Genomic DNA, 16,117 nt, shown 5'->3' with positions numbered 1-16,117 from the left:
GATTGTTTAAAAAAAAATTTTTTTTTGTGAGTAGTCAGAGGTCTTTTATGAACTAATAACTTGCAATAAACTTGAAGACTATCTGAATATAGTCCACGATATTTTGGTATCTATACTGCAGTTTTGAAAAATAATGTTGTATTTGCTCTGAAAAGCAAAAGTTTCACTGTTACAAAACCCAGCATAAAACATGAATTAGCTCTAGTCTTTTGCTTTTCATCACATCTTGCCAATTATAGTTTTAGACATAAATAATTATATCAGCTTATATAAATAAATAATTCTCCAGATTATTACGTGGCTGCAACAATGGGCTCAAACAGCAACGATTGTGTGGATGGCGCAGGACCCAGGAGTGTTTCATTCTGTTGTACATGGGGTCGCTATGAGTCGGAACCCACTGGATGGCACCTAACAACAACGTTATGTCACTTACTAAGCACTCGGATTTTGTTAACAAATAAAAGCTGGAAATCTGACTTTTTATATAAAATATTTTTAACTGTCTGTTCGATTAAAAAAAAAAAAATCATCGGAGGCAAAAAGGAGTCTGGAAGCTGTAGCCAGCCCAGATGTCTGCCACCTGAGACCTCTGCGTTAGTCATCTTCCTGTTTCTTTCGTTCTTTTTTTCAAACGCTGATAAATACAGATTATTGTTGGAAACAGACAGAATCGCTATTTATGCAAAGTATTTCCCCAGACTGAAATTAATTATAAAAAACTAATAACCGTTTCTCAGTTCCCATTCAGTGCAGCTGGGATGTAGATTCATATTTACATATGCAGAATGAAACTATGATAAATATAAGTTAGGAAAGAAATATATTTTTTCTTCCTTGCTTCTGCAGTTCACTCATAAAGAATGTCAAGGGAGGTGTTTCTGTTTAGGGTGAAAGAGCTTAAATGTGAAACTGCAATTAAACTCGCAAAGAATTAAAGCACTATGCCTGATTGAGCACCTGGCCCACCTGAGACAGCCGTCTTTGGGCCTTCAAAATTCTGTTGTTGTGTCTTCCTAGCAATAGGAAGATTTACGGTGGCTCCTCACACACTCTGTTCCAAATCTCAGAATTCCCCTATGGTAGAGCTTGGGATCATAAGAGGGAATGGAGTCATTTGAACTATAAGCATCTTAAACCACTGTTTCTCACTACTTCTTGGTTTTTGAATCTGTGCCTCTTTCTATAAGTCTACATATTTCAAGACCTTTTGAGTTTTAAAGTGAATACAAATAAAAGCAATCGTAATTTTAGAAGAAAGATTATTTTCATCTTGAGAGGTATGTTTTTAATTTCAAAAATGTGGCATTAATATGACTGTTGGTTCTGTTAGCCTGCTGTAGGCTTTTCTACCTGGTGAGGTTATAGAAGGTAGAATGTTTCCAAGGTCACGTGCAGTGGCAGCCCTGTTGCACGGCTGTGTTTTCAGCTTCTGAAGCGGGTGTCCTGCACTCCTTACAAATGACTGCCCTAAACCACTTCACGAAGGCTTTTTGTCCTCACTGGCACCTAACTCTTCTTGTCTCTCTCACAATATTGTATGTCGTATGACAGGGCTGGTTCACTTATTTAGTGGCAAAATGTCAAGTTTTGTTAGAATGTTACAACTTTCAGGCTTGTCGATGATCTTTTATATGTTCCATAACACTGCTCCATAAAGGTTTATTATTAATTTTCTGTATCATTGTTGCTAATAATCTCCAGAAACACATGTTCATTATAAGTATTACATTATTATTGTAAGTATTGTAACTTTATTTTAAAGATACAGATGAATATACCATTTATTAACAATAAAAGATTATAATGTCCTTAACAAAAAAAAAAAATTCTGATCATTTGAAAAACATCTAGAGGCACTAAATTTTAAATGTCATCCATACATGAAAAATGCCCAATTCATGACTAATTAATATTTATAAAGTAACTTGTTGTTGAATTGATTGCAGACTATACTTTGATGTCCTTCAGATTTTCACAACTTTAAAATAGCCAAGAATGAACTATTTTTATTTCATCTTTCTTCTCTGTTAAAGAACAATATATTTGCCTATTCTGAGAAAAGGATTTTCCATGGGCAATGAGATAGTTCAACATACACTAAGGCATTCTTAGATTTATTAAATAGTAGAAGAGCCTAACTTCCATCTTGAATGACAAAATAACAATATTCTTTTCCTTCCTTTCAGAATCAAAATATACAGGCCATTCCTTACTTTTCCTGAATATGGGGACAATTATACTCTAGAAAGTTTTGTAATTGACTGTGTCTCCCACCCCCATCTAGGTGTGTTCTTTAGCACATCAATTTTTTTTAAGTAAATAGCATTGCTAGATTTATTCATGAGCAAACATTGCCATTTTTATCCTTTTTTGGAACTGAGGTGTGTGTGTTTTAATTTTGACAGCAGAGGTGTATGCTTAAAATTTGCTTTGGACCTGTTTCCAGGTGCTACCCTTGCTTGCTCTGAAAGCTTTCCAGAACCCTGAAAAAATACAAGCAGCAACATAATGATAACTTTTTTTTTTTTTTTACTGTTCCATTAAATAATTATGAGCTGTGGTATCACCTGAGGTTTTAACTCCCTGAAAAGAGTTAAAACCTCTCCGGACTGCAGGCTTCTTATAGCAAATTTTATAAGCAGACTTGGATGGAGGTTTATTTTCTACTCTGGGCGAAAAGCTATGGAGATAAAACATTTCAGGGCCTTTGTTGATTTCATTCTGTGTTGAATGAATTCTGTTCTCTTGCTTTCTTACCTACAATAGTTATTCCACTCACCAGTACTTTGTGGGGCTAACGTGCCTCATTTAAAACCTACTCCAGCACTGTGCTAAGAATTGTTTCACATTATAATTTCGCCTGGCTCCTCGTGCCCTCATCAGACAACTTTCTCAAATGGACCCCTTGACTGTACTTGAGTGTGTCCACTTTGCTTCCACCCGCCCCACTGCCGAGGACTTACTTTTCTTCCCATCTGATGCACCTGCGTACGCGTTCTGCTTGCAGTTGATGATGCAGCCGCAGGGCAGGTGGGTCCAGCGTTTGGACAAGACAAACACGGGGGTGACCGTGGTGGCCAGCAGGGTTAGTAGAAAGCTGAGTGTCTGGAAGGGAAGGCTCTGAAACCCCGCCACGTGCTGGACCACCATGTGGATCTGCAAAGGGGAGAGAGCTTCAGACCAAAGTCCAGATCGCATTTCCCGCTTCCCCGTCTTCCCCTGAAGCACGCTGCTCCAGCCCCTTCTCCAGGCCCCTTTCCCGCCGCAGAGCTTGAAGCCCTGCTCCTAGGCGCGTGCCCTCGGATTGGGCGTGGGTTCCTGTGAGCTGGTGGGGTTCACTCCGCTGCGCCCGCCACGCAGAGCTTTAGGGGTTTCTGCTCTTGGAGGGGTTTGCGCCGCCTGTTAACTCAAGTCGCCACCAGGAAGGCGTAGTGTACAACGTGGGGGACACGACCTGGGGAAACTGACAGGCGGCCGTGGAATCTGCATCTGCTACACCAGATGGCCTTTGTCCCCTCCCTGGTCCCTCACCTCCGCCCAGGCGGGCCTGTTACACCAGGGCGCCACCCTGCCACCTCTCAATTGGGCTGCTGCCTGGAGACCCGAACAAAAGCCTGCTTTATCCTCCCCTCCTCGGTCAGATCGCGCCTCTCCCATCTCTCTGCTGGAGAGGCGGGGCGTCCTCACCCAGTAGGAATGGAGGGGAGAGAAGGGGATGACAGGAGGTTGGGGGGGAAAACCCCCAAACATTTACTGCCACGCTCCTTTTCTGAATACTCCCAGATTTCGCCGCGAGAGACATGAGAACACCCTTGATCACGACAGATCTAGGAAAAGTCACTCGAACGCGCCGGCACCTCCTCTCCAGGGGCGGATTAACCAGTAAGCAGAATACGCACCGGTTTCCATTAAGCAAGGTTCGCACGGTTTTACTTACTAATCTGTGGTAAACAATTTCACATGGGTTTCAAAGATGTGGTGAAATTGTTCACTACAGATTAGTAAATACGCACAAGTAAACCCGGGCGTACTTTGCTTATTGGGTAAGCCGGCCTTGCAGTCGGGCCTCCCCCTCCCTCCACCACAATTTTGGAATAAGAAGCACTTGGGACAAAGACTTCGGGGGGCCGACCCGCCCACCGGTAAACTGCCTGCCTCCAAGAGAGTCTCCACGACCGAGCGGGCTGCCTTTGGAAGCGGATTTAACTGCGCGTCTCTCGGTGGCTCTTCAAACCAGAGACGCTGGTCCCAACACGCACACACATCCGCGCACTTTTACCATCATGGGCAGCCAGAGGATGACTTTTGTCAGCGCTAGAATCAGGGAGAAGCGCTTCTGCGCGACGCTGACGGTGAAGCTCCTGGAGCCATAGAGAGTTCCCCGGTTCTCACGCCTGCAGGCTCCGTCCCCAGCGGCAGGCGCTGCCCCACGCCCCGGGCCCGGCCCAGGTCCCAACACGGTGTCGGAGCTCGGGGAGCATCCCCGGGAGCAGCGCAGGGCCGGGCCCTCCTCGGGGGACAGGGAGAGCACTCTCCCCGCGGCCGAAGGGGTCCCGGGAGTGGAAGCCCCGCGGGAAATTTCCTGGTAGTTGGCGTGGAGTCTGGGCGGCTCCTCCGAACACAGCAACTGGTGAGTGAGCGGCACCGAGAGGCCGGCCAGGAGCGCGAAGGCAGAGGTGTGGACAGCGAAGAGCAGCAGAACGTAGGAGCTGGAGCAGTCGGCCAGGCAGCCCCAGGGCGTGCGCACGAAGGCGCCCCAGCCGCAGAGCGGGAGCGCGGCGAGCAGCAGACTGGCCGCCCACACGGTCAGCGCCACGCCGAGCACCTGGCCGGCTCTCCTGGAGGCTGCCTGGCTCGCCACGGCCCTGTGCATGGTGTAAAAGTTGTAGGACACCAGGAGAGTCGCCTTCAAGTTGCTGGAGAGGCCCTGGCATGTATACAGTAAGGCAGAGGTGGTGCACAGAGACTGGAAATAGCCAGGGGTCTCCTTTGGCCACTGCAAGAACATGAAGATGCTCACCGACAGGACGCTCATGAGGTCATCGCCAGACCAGGAAGCCACGAGCATGGACACAACCGTTCGGTTCTGCATTTGCAGCAGGGAAACTAGTGAATAGACGCTGCCCGCCAGGGCTGCAAGAGTCATTATGCATGTCAGGCAGAAAAGGAGGACGTTCAGAGTTCCTGGAGGATTTAAAAGGTCCGTAGAATTATGGTTTTCCTTCCACTGGCTGGAGTCATTTGTTGACAGGTTACTGAGAAATACAGACATGGTCCGTTGTCAATATTTAATTTCCCTTTTCAACGAGTCTGTACATTTTCTCAAAATAAAGAATGGCGGTTTAGTTGCAAGTCAGATCTCATCTTCTCCTACCAAGTTTCCCTCTAGATGTTTCTCCCGTAACTCCCGGAGAAAATGGTCAGGCATTTCTGGAGAAAATGGTCAGGCATTTCTTCTAGATTAGACCCAACCCTGATTTAAAAATTTAGCTCGTTTAAAATGTTAATAAGAAACTTCATCACCTTTCAGTTAAAAACAAGCCAAAGGAAAAAAAAAAAAATCCCTCCCACCATCAAGTTTCAGGTGAAAAAAAAGCAAAAGCTCCTCAGGTAGGTTGAAAAACAATGATTCCTGGATCCTTTTGGTTCCTTCTTATGGAGCAAAGCAACTTGTAGCTTGAGGTAATCAAACTCTGTTCACTTTTAAGAGCAGTAAAATGATGCATTTGGTTCCAGAGCTGGATTCACAGGCAGGCAGATGTCAGGTAGGTTTAAGCAGAGCGGTGAGCGTGTCCCAGGGAGCCTGAGCACAGGCTAGAGTCTGAACTGCTGTGTTCTTCAATCAGCCTGTGATCCTCCCAGCTGCAGGAAGGAGGAGTCATCTACAAGCAGGAGAGAAGCAGGCAAAAAACGAGGAGGGGCGTTCAGTGAGAGAAAGCCTATGTATCTTTTTAGCCTGCCTTATCGGAAGCAAGAAACCCTGCCCTTGCTAAGCCTTCCCCTTTGGTTTTGACATATGAAACCAGCCCAAATATTTGCTCAGGATTGATGTGAACTACAAATACCACTTTCGAGAGGTCCAAGCTACTCCAGTAGCTAAGGGGCTGCTTTTATTCTCTTCTAGAATTCCCCGCTCTGTAATCCACTGAAGAAAAAAAGAATATTGTCAATGCTACTCATAAAAGACGAGGACATGCCAGTATTATTCTTTTTTTTCGTTTTCATATTGTACTTCATGATAAAAAATGTCATTATAGTCCTTATGACACAGAAACAAGATTACGTGGAATCTTCGGGTAGAGTCAAATTAGCTTTAGGCGCATAAAACTATTTGTTTTCTGTCAATGTCATCAAAAAGGCAGGCTGCCATTTAAAGAAATGATATGACTGTTGTTAGCTGCCATTGAGTCATTTCTGACTCCTGGCAGTTCCGACTCAGGGCGACTCCATGTGCTACAGAGTAGGACTACTCCCTAGGATTTTCTTGGCTGTAATCTTAATAGAAGCAGACTGCCAGACCTATCTTCCATGGTACTGGTGAGTGGGTTTGAACCACCAACCATTAACTTAGCAGTCCAGTGCAAACCCTTTGAGCCACCTAGCGACCTTGTTGTTTTTGTTAGGTACCAGGTACTGTTGCGTTTATTTTCTACTCGTAGCGACCCTATAGGACAGAGTAGAACTGCCCCATAGGGTTTCCCAGTCTGTAACAAGATTGCTAGGTCTTTCTCCCGTGGAGCCTCTGGGTGGGGTCAAACTGCCAGTCTTTTGGTTAGCAGCCCGGAGCTTAACTCTACGCATCACGAGGGCTCCTTCTTCCTCTACACCCATTGCCGTCGATTCCAACTCATAGTGACCCTACAGAACAGAGTCGAACTGCCCCATAGAGTTTGCAAGACTCTAATCTCTATGGAAGGCCATACCTTTCTCCTGCAGAGTGGCTGGTGGGTTCAAACCACCGACCTTTCAGTTAGCAGCTGAGGACCTAACTACTGGGCCACTAGGGCTCCCTTCTAGTGACCTTACCAAAAACCAAACCCCTTGCTATCAAGTCAATTCGGACTCATAGCATCCCTATAGGGATCTTCGTCGTTACTAAAGTCAGATGACATTATACAGGGCATACGAAAAAGATCACTCCACGAAAACGTTTTTAACCAGAGTATTTGGGGTTGATGCCTACAATAATTTTATCTCTGAATCCATGTTAAGATTCGTCAGTTTTGCAAGATTAGTGGCTTAGCAAATAAGTAACTGACAGGGGTAGTTCTGGCTGGGCATTTCCCAGGATGCTTTAGGGTGACGTTCCTTCTTCAGCTCAGCGTCATGGCCTGACGGCCGCATTCCCCCATCCCGTGCAGGAGGTCCGAGTGGACACAGGGCAAAAAGAATGAGCGAGTCGATACAGTAATGACCTAAATGAGTGAAAGTGACAATAGAACTGTGATCTTTCCTTTCATTTTGGAGATAACCGAAGCTGCCTTTTGAACCTGAATCTGGTCAAGTGGAAAACAATTGTGTTAGTCAATGCCAGACATACCCTTCAATAAACACAGCAGGCATTTCGCTTCTCTTGACGTGTTGACTATTTAATTTTCCCCTTCACTCAGCAAAAGGAAACGAAAACCACATGGACAGCTAGCTCAGCACTCTAGCTCTCCCTGCTGATGGTAAGGGACCCTGCAGTGCTGTGTGAGTGGAAAAAGTCTGGGGATAAATTCATTTTAAAATAATGTGGCTTCAGGAGACCCAAATGATCAACAGCCCGTGTGTGTGTGTGTGTGTGTGTGTGTGTGTGTGTATTTTAAATCATTTTCAAAGTTCTGTAGCATGCCAGTCTGCCTCTTCTCTCAGATCTCATTCTTTCCTGACATAAGCAAAAATATTATTCTTCAATATGGTATTTAATCTTGGATTTTCAGTTGAATTGTACCGTAAGTGTCACATTGTTAAGATACAAGGAATAGAAATTAACACAGCTGTTGTGACTCCATTTTAGGCCTGAGGGCATTCTCCCTATTATTCCCATCATTTCTGAGTTTTCCATTTAATATACATTCGAAAAAAGGACACCTAACTTCCATGTTGCTAGGCTATCCTGATCTCTGGGATATTACAGAAGAAGAGTCTTCAGTACACTTGGAAAGGTTGGTAGTGGAATTGCTGCCAGTCAGGAGCTGGGAGGGATATCTGCACTGCACTTCCAACTCTGCCACTGCTGGCTGTGTAAGCTAGGGCAAAAATCTTCTAATTTCTGGGTGTCTGTTTCCACATCTGTAAAACAAGGGAATTTGATTGGATTGTTTTCAGGGTCCTTTACAGTTTTAAAATTAGATGATGTAATTTTTTTAAAGTTCAAGTTAGCTTTATCTTGATTTTATTTCCTGCCTACTTTATAGTAGTCAACATCACCATCAAAATAAAAGGTGGAGCCCTTGAAGACAAAGAAAATCAAAATCCTCACAACTGGACCAGTAAGCAACATCATGATGCACGGAGAAAATATTGAAGGTGTCAAGGATTTTATTTTACTTGGATCTACAATCAATGCCCATGGAAGCAGCAGTCAAGAAATCAAATGATTGTATTGGGTGAACCTGCTTGCAAAAGGCCTCTTTAAAGTGTTAAAAAGCAAAGATACCACTCTGATCACTAAGGTGCGCCTGACCCAAGCCATGGTGTTTTCATTCGCCTCATATGCATGTGAAAGCTGGGCAATGAATAAGGAAGACTGAAGAGTTGATGCCTTTGAATTATGGTGTTGGCAAAGAATATTGAATATACCATGGACTGCCAAAAGAATGAACAAGTCTGTCTTGGAAGAAGTACAGCCAGAGTGCTCCTTAAAAGTGAGGATGGTAAGACTATCTCACGTACTTTGGACTTATTATCAGGAGGGACCAGTACTTACAGAAGGACATCATGCTTGGTAAAGTAGAGGGTCAGTAAAAGAGAGGAAGACCCTCAATGAGATGGATTGACACAGTGGCTGCAGTGACAGGCTCAAGCATAACAAAGATTATGAGGATGGCGCAGGACTGGGCAGTGTTTCATTCTGTAGACATTGGGTCACTATGAGTCAGAACCGACTCCACAGCACCTAACAACAACAACCTTTAAAAGATGATGGTTGGATTCTCCGGATCTCTCTTTCCCCGATAACATGGGGTCCTTGTCACTGTGAAGTTGCTGTAGAATTTAAGTAGTCTGGAATGTTGAGCCACCTGCGGGATTATGCCTGCCCTGCAAGGCTGTGTAAGCCCACAGCAAGCTTTGTATGAGTGAGAAAGAAACTTCTGTTGTCTAAGTCATTGAGACTTGGGAGTTAATTGTTACTGGATGGTAACCTAGCAAATCCTAATATGGTTATTATATACTATTGCCTTCATTTCGTAGATGAGAAAACTGAGACACAGACAGGTTAATTGATTTGCCCAAGGTCACACAGCTAGCAAGTGTTGGTACCGGATTTTAAAATAATAGTTTGACTCTGCATTCTCAATCACAGCAGGTGTACATCATCTAGTAACTTGCTCTTAGCATTCCATCCTTGGGAATACTTTCAATGAATGTTGATAATGATAAAGGTCTTTATTTGCTTTTCTTTCTCCCAAAGCATGTTTGAAATGTCTCATTTTTCAAAAATTTAATTTGCAGGTAGCTTTATATTAATGCTTATGTTTTATAAAATATATATATATGTGTGAAAAAGACTCTTTTAAAGTTGTAAGCCCTCCTGTTAGCTGTAATCTCATTTTCTTAAAATATAGTCCTATGTCTGAAAAATATCACTCTAAATGACTTTCAAATAATCAGGATACCTTTTAGGAAACCAGAAAGAAAGACTCCTAAGATGCTCCAGTCTGCCTTAAAAAATTCATTCCATTCCTGTGAGTGAGTCTTGTTCTGTCTCACCTATGCTAAAGATTTATATCTTCAATTATTTTAAATTATCTCTTCAAATTATGCAATCATGCAAATTTATATTGATTTAAATAGAAGTTATGGTTATGCCAGAACAGCTTAGGTGAAGATTTATTTATTTTTTGTCCCGTGTTTCATTATTTACTCTAACAATGTACCAATATAGCATTACAGACTGTAAAACAACCTACATAGAATTGCACAACAATAATTTTATTAGGCTTACAGTTTATGAAGTCCTTGATGTAACTATACCTTTGCAAATCACCACAGGCAATTCATTTCTCTGAAAGTCTACATTGTATCTGAAAAATATTCTTCAAAGACAGTAAACTTCAAAAAAGTTTGAGTATTATAAAATAACATTCTTAGCAATGGGGGGTTTTAGCAATAAAAAGTAACCACAGGACCAACTAGAAATATTTATTCTTATTTTATGAGAATAAAGAAAGTATCATAAATAAAATTAACCTGGAAGGTGTAAGACTTCTCTGTTTCCACGAGTATAGTGCATGTTTAGTGCCTCTGTTCTACCTCCTAGTTTGATGTGTAGTGTCTGGGGCCTTGAAAGCTTGTAAGGGGCCATCCAAGTCACAAAAATTGGTCTCTATTCTCCTGGAACAACAGAGGAAGAAGGGGAGTCAGGAATAGAGGGAGGATATGGAATGTGTGATTAATTGCATCCATGAACAACTGCCTCCTTTGCCATGAGACCAGAAGAACTGGATGGTGCCCAGCTACCATTACTGAACATCTAAGATTTTACAGAAGAATTCTGATCAAAAGCGGGAAAATGCAGAACAGAGTTTTAACTTTTCATGGACTCCAGACTTCCTGGATACATGAAGGTTGGATGAATCCCTGAAACTATTGCCCTGAGATAATCTTTAAACCTTAAGTAGAAAATGTCCCCTGAAGTTTTCTTAAAACCAAATAATGGTTTAGCTTAACTGGTAAAAAAAAATGTCTGCCTTGAGCATTATGCTCTTTTAAGAACTATATAGGATCAAATAGACAACAACAACTCAAAAGATTAGATAGGAACCTTAGGGGGCAGTGAGTTTATGTTAATGAGGGAGAACAACACAGAAAAGGAGAATGGTTGCACAACTCAAAGAATGTAATCAATGTCATTGAATTGTACATGTAGAAACTGTTGAATTGGTGTGTATTTTGCTGTGTATATTCTCAACAACAACAAAATAAATAAAAATATATATAAAAAATATATGTAGCGTTGTGAAGTCAAAACGTTTTAGCTGACTGGCCCAGCTTGAGACTCTGTCTTACATACCATCAAAGCTCAAATGAAAGCTCTCATAAACTACCCAAATATTATACACACACACTTAACATATAAATAAAATCTGGATTTTATAAACATAAATACATAAATTTATAGTATCTATAATTGTGTATGGACCCCTGGTGGCACAGTGGTTAAGAGCTTGGCTGTTAACCAACAGGTCGGCAGTTCGAATCTACCAGCTGCTCTTTGGAAATCCTAGGGGGCAGTTCTACTCGGTCCTGTAGGGTCACTGTGAGTTGGAATCAACTCGACAGCAACGGGTTAGTTAGTTTGTTTTTATAATTGTATATATGTAATACCTAGATTATGTAAAATACATACTCTGGTTTAGCTGATGATTTTCCAAAAACTGTGACTGGAATTTCACATCATAGGAGAATCCAAATGCTGTGATTTATTTCCTTGTTCATTAGTGGTAAACAAAACATTGTGGTTCTTGCTCTTGTGAAGTTTACAGTCTAATCATTTTTATACCATCTTCTTCCTTAAGTTTCTCTCTTTGAAAATAACTTTTCATCCCAAGGGATTCAATAAAATAAATATTTTATGCTTGGGATGAGAATGCCCTGATGCAAAACAAATTGACCATGCCTTAAATTAGTAATGAGCTAATGCAGAGGGACTATCATGCGTTATTTTCATGAGGTCCTCTTGAGCAACAAGATTTCAAAGAAATTAGTTCAACATCTCAGTATCTCAAGGATAGAATACTATGTACTGAGCTAATTACTGTCACTGTAAGTATATACAGAGGCATTCTGGTATTAATTTCCAGTTTCTTTTCATAGGGAGCTGGTGAAGACCCTTAACTTGCTATAAAAACGCTTCTTTGTTTTGGACTGGTCCACATTTCTCCTTATTTTGCATGGTCAATGTTATGCTGATTCTCAATTATTACGTGACTTCCATTATTCATGTCCCATATTGGGGTGTTCTGGGATGCTGCTTCCATTCTAATAAAGACTTTCTTAATATTTTCAGAAATTTCTCAGTCTTGGCATCCGTAATTACTTAAATTCCACTTTAAGTACCAAAACTCACCAACCATATTCTCAAAGATGATTGCTGTTTTCAGTCCTTTGCAAAATGAATGCCACTCGTTGCCCAGGGGGAGGCTTCCCTGGCGCTGTGCTCAGGACTATAGTTTGTTGTCTAACCTGAGCACTCGGTACCCCAGGGAACATTACCCTCTCTCCTGGAGATGATATCTGGGCCTTCATGATGGGAACTCTGTTTCATCACATGTCTTTTGGCAGTAAGGTTAATTTCTCTATGGAGTTCTCAGCTTCCCTCAATGGACAAAAACAATGACTTTGAAAATTTCTTGGTTTATTTTACGGGTTAGCAACTATGACCTGTAGGCCAGCTGCCAGCTTTTATATATAAAGTTTCATTGGAACGCAGCCGTGCCCATTCATTTCCATCTTTTTATGGCTGCTTTCAAGCTATAATGACAGAATTGAGCTTAAGTAGTTGTGACAGAGACTATGTGCTCCATAAAGCAAAAAATATTTACTATCTGGCTCTTTACAGAACAAACTTGATTTATCTGAAATAGCAGCATTTAAATGCAAATTAATCTCTGATTCATAGAATGTTGGGGTCATTTCTGAGATTTAGAAACACCCACATCCCATTACCTAGTCTCATATATAATAATAAAACCTGTTGCTATCTAGTTGATTCAAACGTATAGCGACCTTATAGGGCAGGGTAGAACTGCCCCATAGGATTTCCAAGTAGCAGCTGGTGGATTCGAACTGCCAACCTTTTGGTCAGCAGCTGAGCTCTTAACCACTATGCCACCAGGGCACCAACATATAACAATAACAATGGCTAACAATTATTTGGTTCTGATAATAGGCGAGAAAGCCTTCTAAGTTTTTTATGTGTATTAAGTAATTTAATTTCATAATCCTATGATGTGGATATTAGTTTTAGCCCCATATTCCCAAGGAAAGAACTGAGGCCCAGAGAGAGTAGGTAGATAATCCACCTAAAGTCACATGGCTGGTAAGTGAAGGAAGCAGGATTTGAACCTAGGTTACCCAGAGCCATAAACCTGGCTTGTAGAAGCAGGGTGGTGCGTATTTTACTTTTCTGCCCTATTCCCTTACCTTTGCAAACATTCTGTGAGCTCCAGTCTATTGAAGTCATGCTGGGGAGGAGAACTTCCTTAGGCAAAACAAATTTCTGAGACCCTAAATCAGTAATAGAATGATGCAGGTGGCTGCCTGTTCTTTCTTTTCATTCGGTATCATTGAGCTCCCAGGGTTTTAAAGAAATTGTCTCAGCTCTCACTTCCCTGAGGAGAGGTGAAGTTTTATCCAAACTCTACAGCTGAGAAGTTAGAGCACATAAGGAAAATCGCTTGTTCCAGATGATAATACAATTTAGAAACTGAGGTGGAAATTAAACTGACCTGCATCCTTTTCCTCATATCTTGTCTGCTCGCAGGCTACAGGTGTCTATGGGCTACGGAGTGAGAAATACCCAGGGGCGGGTTATCCTGTAGGCAAGGTAAGCACGGTGCTTGCCTTGCTTTCCAGATGGTCTGTAGTGAACAATTTCACACAAGTTTCAACAGTATTCTCACTGTTACTGAGAATTGTTCACTACAGATTAGTAAGTAAGCACAAGTAAGCCCGTGCTTACCTTGCCTACTGGGTCATTTGCCCCTGTCAGGGATTGTAAATTTGAAAAGAGGCTTTGATTCTGTAGGGAGGTGCTGTGGGGTTGGGAGAGAGACAGATGCCAACCACACCTAGAAGCAGAGTTTTTGATGTGGTGAAAAAAATGTGAAATTGTTTACTACAGATGATCTGGTAAGCAAGGTAAGCACCGTGCTTACCTTGCCTATTGGATAATCCACCCCTGATCCACTAAGGTTTCGGATGCTTTGGGAAAAAAAAAAAAGATTATTTTTTTATGCAGAACTTTAAAATTCTTGAGTGAAAGTCATGGTAAGAGCTTAGAAATAAGCGTCCTGTAGAGGTGAAAAGTGGTATCGATTCTCTAGTCACTATGGTAGAGAAGCCGGAATCTGACGGCCGGAGTGTGATTTCTAACGCTCACCGCTGCTTGCCTGAATCCTTCAACAAGCCATTTAATCTCTCCTGGGGTGCCATCCTCCTATCTTCATAGGGAGGATAGTAATACTTATCCTGATGAACTTCAAAAGCTCAGATGAAAAGCATCATAACAGCTTTGGATAAACGGTGATGAGTTTCTGGACACTTGTCTCCATAACGGGCAGTATCATTTGAAGCGAAGCACTGTACCCTGGTAAGCCCTGAGTTCTTTGATAGACAAGGATAAGAGGAGAAGCAACGGTGGTGGAGAATCTATCTTGTTCTTTCCTTCTACTTCTGATGCAGATCAGAACCACAGAACCGCCGTACAGATCTCATTTTATATTTGGTGCTTAGATCAATAAACTGCATGGAAAAGGGAGGAGAGAGAGAGGCGAAAGATAAAGAGATGGCAGATTTGCAGTATCTGGGATGATGGGAGCCCTGATGGTTCAGTGGTTAAGAGCTATGGCTACTAACCAAAAGGTGGGCAATTCACATCCACCAGCTGCTCCTTGGAAACCCTACGGAACAGTTCTGCTCTGTCCTGTAGGGTCGCTGTCAGTTGGAATCGACTTGATGGCGATGGGTTTGGTTTTTTTTTTTTCGGTTTATTATGAACTTATCTGTGGTTTCTTTTTAAAAGAAGTTTTTAGTTTTAAGGCAAATAGATTATTCTTTTCCTTTGTATCACGCTTACAAAATGCTTTTCCACATCAAAAGCATAAATTACGTCATGTTGTCTTAGTCCTAGTATGGTATCACTTTTTGCAGAGTGGAACTGCCCCATAGGGTTTCCAAGGCTGTAAATCTTTACAGGAGCAGACTGCCACATCTTTAGCCCGCTGGCAGCAATAACCAACTAGAAAATGTAATAAAATAATTGTTTTCATAATTTCATTTCTTGAAGCACATAGTGTCTAGAAATTAATTTAACCATTAGCCCTCAAACTCTGCTTAGAGAAATCTTACAAATTCTGGTAAAAAAGTATAAAAGAAGATCATCAATTGATTTTGTTGTGTGTATTAGTGTATTAATAAATAGGGTGACATTACATGATTTTGGTTAAAATGCCTTACTATTCAAATGATATTGATTCTTTCTAAATGTATCTATATATCCAATGCACTCCCAAACAAAATTCTAGTGGAATTTCTTGATAAGCTCAATAAACTTAATTAAAATTTATTTAGAAGAACAGAAGTCCTTGAAAAGCTAAGTCGGTGTTATAACCCATTGCTGTTGAATCGATTCCGACTCATAGCGACCCTATAGGACAGAATAGAACTGCCCCCATAGAGTTTCCAAGGAGCACCTGGTGGATTCGAACTGCTGACCTTTTGTTTAACAGACATAGCTCTTAACCACTACACCACTAGGATTTCCTCAGCTTTATAAAAAAGGAGTAATACATGGAAACTAAGCCATTGTTACAAAGGTTGTGTGATATTAGTACAAGAACACATGAACGACCAATGAAACAGAGGGCTCAGAGACAGCCTGTGTATATACAGGAACTTTTATATGACATGCAGGGCACCACAAAGATGGATTGTGGAGTAGATGATGATGAGAAAATTCGCTTACTTTATGGAGAAAAATAAAAACGGAACCTAACCAAACATCACATAAAAGGGTTAATTTTAGATTGGTTAAAAACATATATATATAAACCTTAAGAAACAGAAAGGGAATATATAGCGTAATACTATTTATGTATGTTAGAAATACCCTCACATGAACATCGATTCACATTTGTAAGGACATAGACAAACAAAGGAGTCCCTGAGGGGTACAGACGGTTAACAG

At 41.7% G+C, this 16,117-nt stretch overlaps 1 protein-coding gene across 1 annotated transcript in view; it reads right to left on the bottom strand.

Annotated features, from left to right (window-relative positions):
* The window catches only part of GPR149 (G protein-coupled receptor 149), a 63,351-nt gene extending 58,076 nt beyond the window's left edge, over positions 1-5,275 (bottom strand). The window contains exons 1-2 of the mRNA XM_023733874.1: positions 4,283-5,275; positions 2,967-3,159 (exon numbers count right to left, since the gene is read on the bottom strand). Of these exons, the coding sequence (XP_023589642.1) occupies positions 2,967-3,159; positions 4,283-5,275 (1,186 nt within the window). The remainder of the gene's footprint in view (positions 1-2,966; positions 3,160-4,282) is intronic.
* Positions 5,276-16,117: the final 10,842 nt, after the last annotated feature.

Source organism: Trichechus manatus, unplaced genomic scaffold, assembly GCF_000243295.1.
Source record: "Trichechus manatus latirostris isolate Lorelei unplaced genomic scaffold, TriManLat1.0 scaffold00062, whole genome shotgun sequence".
In the NCBI taxonomy this organism is placed as follows: Eukaryota; Metazoa; Chordata; class Mammalia; order Sirenia; family Trichechidae; genus Trichechus; species Trichechus manatus.
Note: the sequence above shows the minus strand (reverse complement) of the source record. Positions and strands in the feature narration are given on the sequence as shown.